At 53.2% G+C, this 5131-nt stretch overlaps 1 protein-coding gene across 1 annotated transcript; it reads left to right on the top strand.

The window, feature by feature from the left end:
• The first annotated feature begins 340 nt into the window (after positions 1-340).
• On the top strand, positions 341-4283 carry Dlx5 (distal-less homeobox 5). The gene is made up of 3 exons (XM_026391572.2): positions 341-695; positions 2690-2874; positions 3954-4283. Exons 1-3 carry the CDS (start codon positions 341-343, stop codon positions 4281-4283), a joined length of 870 nt encoding a protein of 289 aa, XP_026247357.1.
• The last annotated feature ends 848 nt before the right edge of the window (positions 4284-5131 follow it).

Raw genomic sequence — 5131 nt, 5'->3', positions numbered from 1 at the left:
GCTAAAACTAGTTGGACGAGTTAGGGTGTTGCTGCTGCTCCCGAGGCCCTGGCCAATGGAACCTGATCCACCCCGCTGTGCGTAAGCGCGCAATTAAGGATTTAACCAAGGCAGTGCTGCGCCTCAGCCAGCAGTCAGCTTGCCGGAGACAGAGCCTCCACGACTCCCAGCCTCCTCCTCGTCGCCGCCGCCACCGCCTCCTCCTACTCTCCTCCTCCTCCTCTTCCTCCTCCTCCCTCGCGCCCACAGCCATGTCTGCTTAGACCAGAGCAGCCCCACAACCAACTCGGGCAGCAGTCGCCGCCACAGCAGCAAGGACAGCCGCCGCCGCCTGTGAGCGATGACAGGAGTGTTTGACAGAAGGGTCCCGAGCATCCGATCCGGTGACTTCCAAGCTCCATTCCAGACGTCTGCAGCCATGCACCATCCGTCTCAGGAATCGCCAACTTTGCCCGAGTCGTCGGCCACAGATTCCGACTACTACAGTCCCACGGGGGGAGCCCCGCATGGCTACTGCTCTCCTACCTCAGCTTCCTATGGCAAAGCGCTCAACCCTTACCAGTATCAGTACCACGGCGTGAACGGCTCCGCCGGGAACTACCCAGCCAAAGCTTACGCCGACTACAGCTACGCCAGCCCCTACCACCAGTACGGCGGTGCCTACAACCGCGTCCCGAGCACCACCAGCCAGCCAGGTATGGGGGCGGGGGCGGGAGGCAGATACCCGGGACCAGGACTCCGGAGATGAGGAGTAGAGTGGTAGATTGGGGGCCACGAGTCCACAGCAATGGAAGGCACAACCGGCAGAAGGGAGTGGGGACCCGGACTCTGCAAACAAGAGAGGTTCTCGGGCCAGCACTTTAGGCGCTGAAGTTTCCCCCTGAGTGGAAGAACCCTGCGGAGGTTTAGACTAGCGCCTCTTCCCTCCGGCACCTTCCGGGATCCCTCCGTCGCTGTATTCCTAACTCACCTGGCCAGAAAGCCAGCTAGGCTGGAAAAAGAGTAGGGGTGGAGAGAAGAAACAAGCAGCCCTAGTGGCGTTTGCGTAATAAAAAGGGAAGGTTAGTTGTTGGAATTCTTGGTAAGTGTGCTGGGTTGGTGCGAGTAGGAATGGAAGGCTGCCTCAAACTGTCGGGATTAGTCTGGGAACCGCCAGGAGCCAGCGTGGTGCGGGTGCCCGCGAGCGCGATATTGGGGTGGGGGGTTGGGGAGCTGTGGCTCGCCAGAGAGGAGCGAGGCAAAAGCTTTGCGGCTTATCCAAGGCATTTCCAAAAACAAAAAGCCTTTTAAAGGTGGAGGAGGGTTGCTGAGAGGTCACGTTGTTGGAGGGATTGCTGGCACACTCTCTCTCCCTCCCTCTTGCTCTTTCACTCTCTCTGAGCCTAAATTTGCCATCTCCTCATTTTTTGTCCACCTTGAAACTTACTCAGAGAGTTCAAGAGGGTTTGTGAGCCCGGCGGTAAGAGAGGGGTATTAGGTCTCGGTGGATAGATTTTACTGGTCGAGGGTGATCTCTTCCCACCAGCACGTTAATAATCCTGCTAATATTAGGATCCCCTACTTTGGCAGAATGGAGACCATAGCCCTCATTCTCCACCCTTCATCTCCCAAGACAGACAGACAGACAGACAGACACACACACACACACACACACACACACACACCCTGAAGAGGTTCTCCACTGGTTTCAGATAGGTAATACTTTGGGGGAAGGGACTTGAGGCTTCAGGGAATGTTTGTTAAAAAAAAAAAAAGCGTTGGAAAAGTCTTCCCTCTACCCCCACCGGGATCTACATTCATGACAAGAGAAATTCATTCTGACCTGCCTCCCCTTTGCTGCGAAAATGTCGCACCACAGATTTCTTTTCACTGTGACTCTTGCTAAACTTTTTAAAGAGATCGTTCCTTTCACTGTCTCTCTATTTCGGGCACAAGTGGAAGATTTTTTTTTTTTTTTTTTTTTTGCCAAGAACATATTAAGTCTATTTGTAAAAGAAACCAGACACATCTGTGCCTTCGCAGATCTGTAGTGAGATTATGGGGGCTGCATAATCGGCCCTCTGTCTGCGGAGGCCCCGACCGCTTGCAGCTGAAGTAAAGGAGCATAGTTTGCTTGTGGGTCTTTGAACTTTGGAGACCTCGGTTAGCGTCTTCCCCTGCCCAAGCGTCTGGCCTCTGCGGGCGCCCCAACAGACGCCGGCAGAAGCCGGGTCACGGCCCGAGGCCTCCTGGCTTTAAAACCCAGGAGGGATTGTCAGTTTTTGCCCCAGAAACTCGGGGAGCACAGGATGGGCATAAAAAGAAACTCAGGAGAAATAGGAATCGACGAAAGGGCAGAATTCTGGACGCCAATAAGAAGCGCATCGAAAAACCGGAGTGAGCAGAGTGGGAATTAGCCAGAGACTACCCAGGATTTTCCAAGATTCGAGGGAAGGCCGTATTTCTCTGGGTTTGGGAAAGCAAAGGTTTTTGGAAAGCAAAGGCTGGGGATGTAGCTCCTTGGTATAGTGCTTGCCTAGCATGGGTTCTTACCCAGCGTGGGGGACGGACGGGTGATAAGGGGAAGGAGAGTAAAGATCACTTGATTTAAAAAAAAAAAAAAAAAGCCTCAAGGACTGTGCCTGAGGCCCTTCTGCGAAGGGCTATTGTCTGCCCCCAAGCGCTAACCTAGTCTGTTTTGATTATTCAGAGAAAGAAGTGGCGGAGCCCGAGGTGAGGATGGTGAATGGCAAACCAAAGAAAGTTCGTAAACCCAGGACTATTTATTCCAGCTTTCAGCTGGCCGCGTTACAGAGAAGGTTTCAGAAGACTCAGTACCTCGCCCTGCCAGAACGCGCCGAGCTGGCTGCCTCGCTGGGACTGACGCAAACACAGGTAAATCCCGCTGCGGTCGCCTCGCCTGCAGGCCTGGCTGGGCCGCAGGGTTCGGTCCCGACCGGCTGGAACCGATTCGACGGTACTCGCGGGAAAGTAAGACAGACACCAGCCCCCGCGCCCTTCCCTCCATGAGTCAGGTTGGCTGTTGCCAATAGGTAACGGTGGGGACGGGATTCGTCGTTTGTCCCAAGATGCCCCCATGCATCAGGCCTCCAGAAGTGGGGGTTAATTTCCTAGGAAGCAAACCAGGGTGGGTTATTTCTAGGACGGTCTTGCAACCTTGAGAAATTGATTCTCTTCGCGATGTGAAGCCTTCCCGGGGTGAGCAGGGACTGGGGCCTCGCGGTGGTCTCAGGCCTAGCAAAAGCCCAGAGCATCGCCTCGGGCGGGAGAAACTTAAAGAGTCATGCCCCCCAGCCCCATTCTTGCGGGAGCCTTAGGCTGTAGCAACCTAAGGGTCGCGAGGTGGGGGGCGCTGTTGTACGGGGAAATATTCCTGGATCGTCCCCTTCCCTTCACTCCCACTCCAACCGCCTTGGGCCTATAGAAGCATAAAGAATGTTCAAGTCGTCACCAGAGCTGCAGGAGGATTCTAGCCTCACGGAGCTGAGGAGAGTGAAGGGAGTTGTGCCGAAGGTTGGGAAATCGTTCCTTTTCCTCAACATAAGCGCGCGTTTAGCCGGGCCCACGCCCCTTCCCCGCCGGGCTCAGGCCATTGTTGGTGAAACCTTCCACGGCGAGGCCATCTGCGCGCCCCGCGCAGGCCTACAAGTGCGCGCACGCAGCTGCGGACCTCGGGCACACGCACTCTCCTCCCCAAGTCCACACAAAAGACAAAAGCCTTGGGGTCGTTCCCTTGCAGTCGCCGGTGCGGGTCCAGCCGGCCAGGGCGCCCCCTGGGGCCCGCGCTCCACGCTTTGCCTCAGGTCCAGCCCTGGGCAGTAGGCTGCGAGCCGCTGGGAGACGCCAAGGCCGTGCTGCTTAGGGGCCCGAAGATGCCTCCAGTCGCTGCCCCGGGGAAGGCGCGGGCGACCTCTGAGTGTCCCGGTAACGTGTGCCTTTGTTCCCCCACCCAGGTGAAAATCTGGTTTCAGAACAAAAGATCCAAGATCAAGAAGATCATGAAAAACGGGGAGATGCCCCCGGAGCACAGTCCCAGCTCCAGCGACCCTATGGCGTGTAACTCGCCGCAGTCTCCGGCTGTGTGGGAGCCCCAGGGCTCGTCCCGATCTCTCAGCCACCACCCTCATGCCCACCCTCCGACCTCCAACCAGTCCCCTGCATCCAGCTACCTGGAGAACTCAGCTTCCTGGTACCCAAGCGCAGCCACCTCAATCAATTCCCACCTGCCGCCGCCCGGCTCTTTACAGCACCCGCTGGCGCTGGCCTCCGGGACGCTGTATTAGATGAGCTATTCTCTTTCTTGCTCTTTTTTGGGACTACTGTATTTTGCTGTTTTAGAAAATCATAAAGAAAGGAATTCATATGGGGAAGTTTGGAAAACGGAAACAAAAAAAGATTCATGTGTAAAGCTTTTTTTTTTTTGCATGTAAGTTATTGCATTTCAAAGGACCCCTCCCCCTTTTTTTTACAAACGAACTTTTTTGCGCAACTGTGGACACTATCAATGGTGCCTTGAAATCTATGACCTCAACTTTTCAAAAGACTTTTTCCAATGTTATTTTAACCATGTAAATAAGTGTAGATAGAGGAATTAAACTGTATATTCTGGATAAATAAAATTATTTCGACCACGAAGCAGAATGTTTCTGAAAAGCACACCTTTTGCCCTCTTGATAATGAGCTAGTGTAGCTTTATGCAGGCAATTAAAGAAAGACAAGCTCTGCAGAGATTCAACAAGGCAAAAAAGAAAACAGAAGTCAGGGGTTTCATGGACACAGAAGACAATGTGTATATGTTGGATGTTGTACTTTGTCTATATTACATGTGTGGGCTGTTTCTAGTACTGTCATATAATATATATTTAGGTATTTTTGGCCTAACCACAAAAACCATTTAGATAATGTTAAGTTGAACCCCAAATTATTTAAGGTAGAAAGTAATGCTAGAATCTAAACACATCTCTCCCACCCTGGGTGTAAGAAGGCAACAGAAATCCCTCAATAACCCCTCTGAATTCTAAACTCAATGCAATTATCTTGGAGAACTGCACTCCCCCCCACCCCAGCCTCTGTATTTCCAGAGCAATTAGACAAATTACACTCTCTTCAAAAGGGAGCTTCCAAAGATAAG

This window comes from Urocitellus parryii, chromosome 3 (assembly GCF_045843805.1).
Source record: "Urocitellus parryii isolate mUroPar1 chromosome 3, mUroPar1.hap1, whole genome shotgun sequence".
NCBI lineage: Eukaryota > Metazoa > Chordata > Mammalia > Rodentia > Sciuridae > Urocitellus > Urocitellus parryii.
This window is presented reverse-complemented; position numbering and strand designations above follow the sequence as displayed.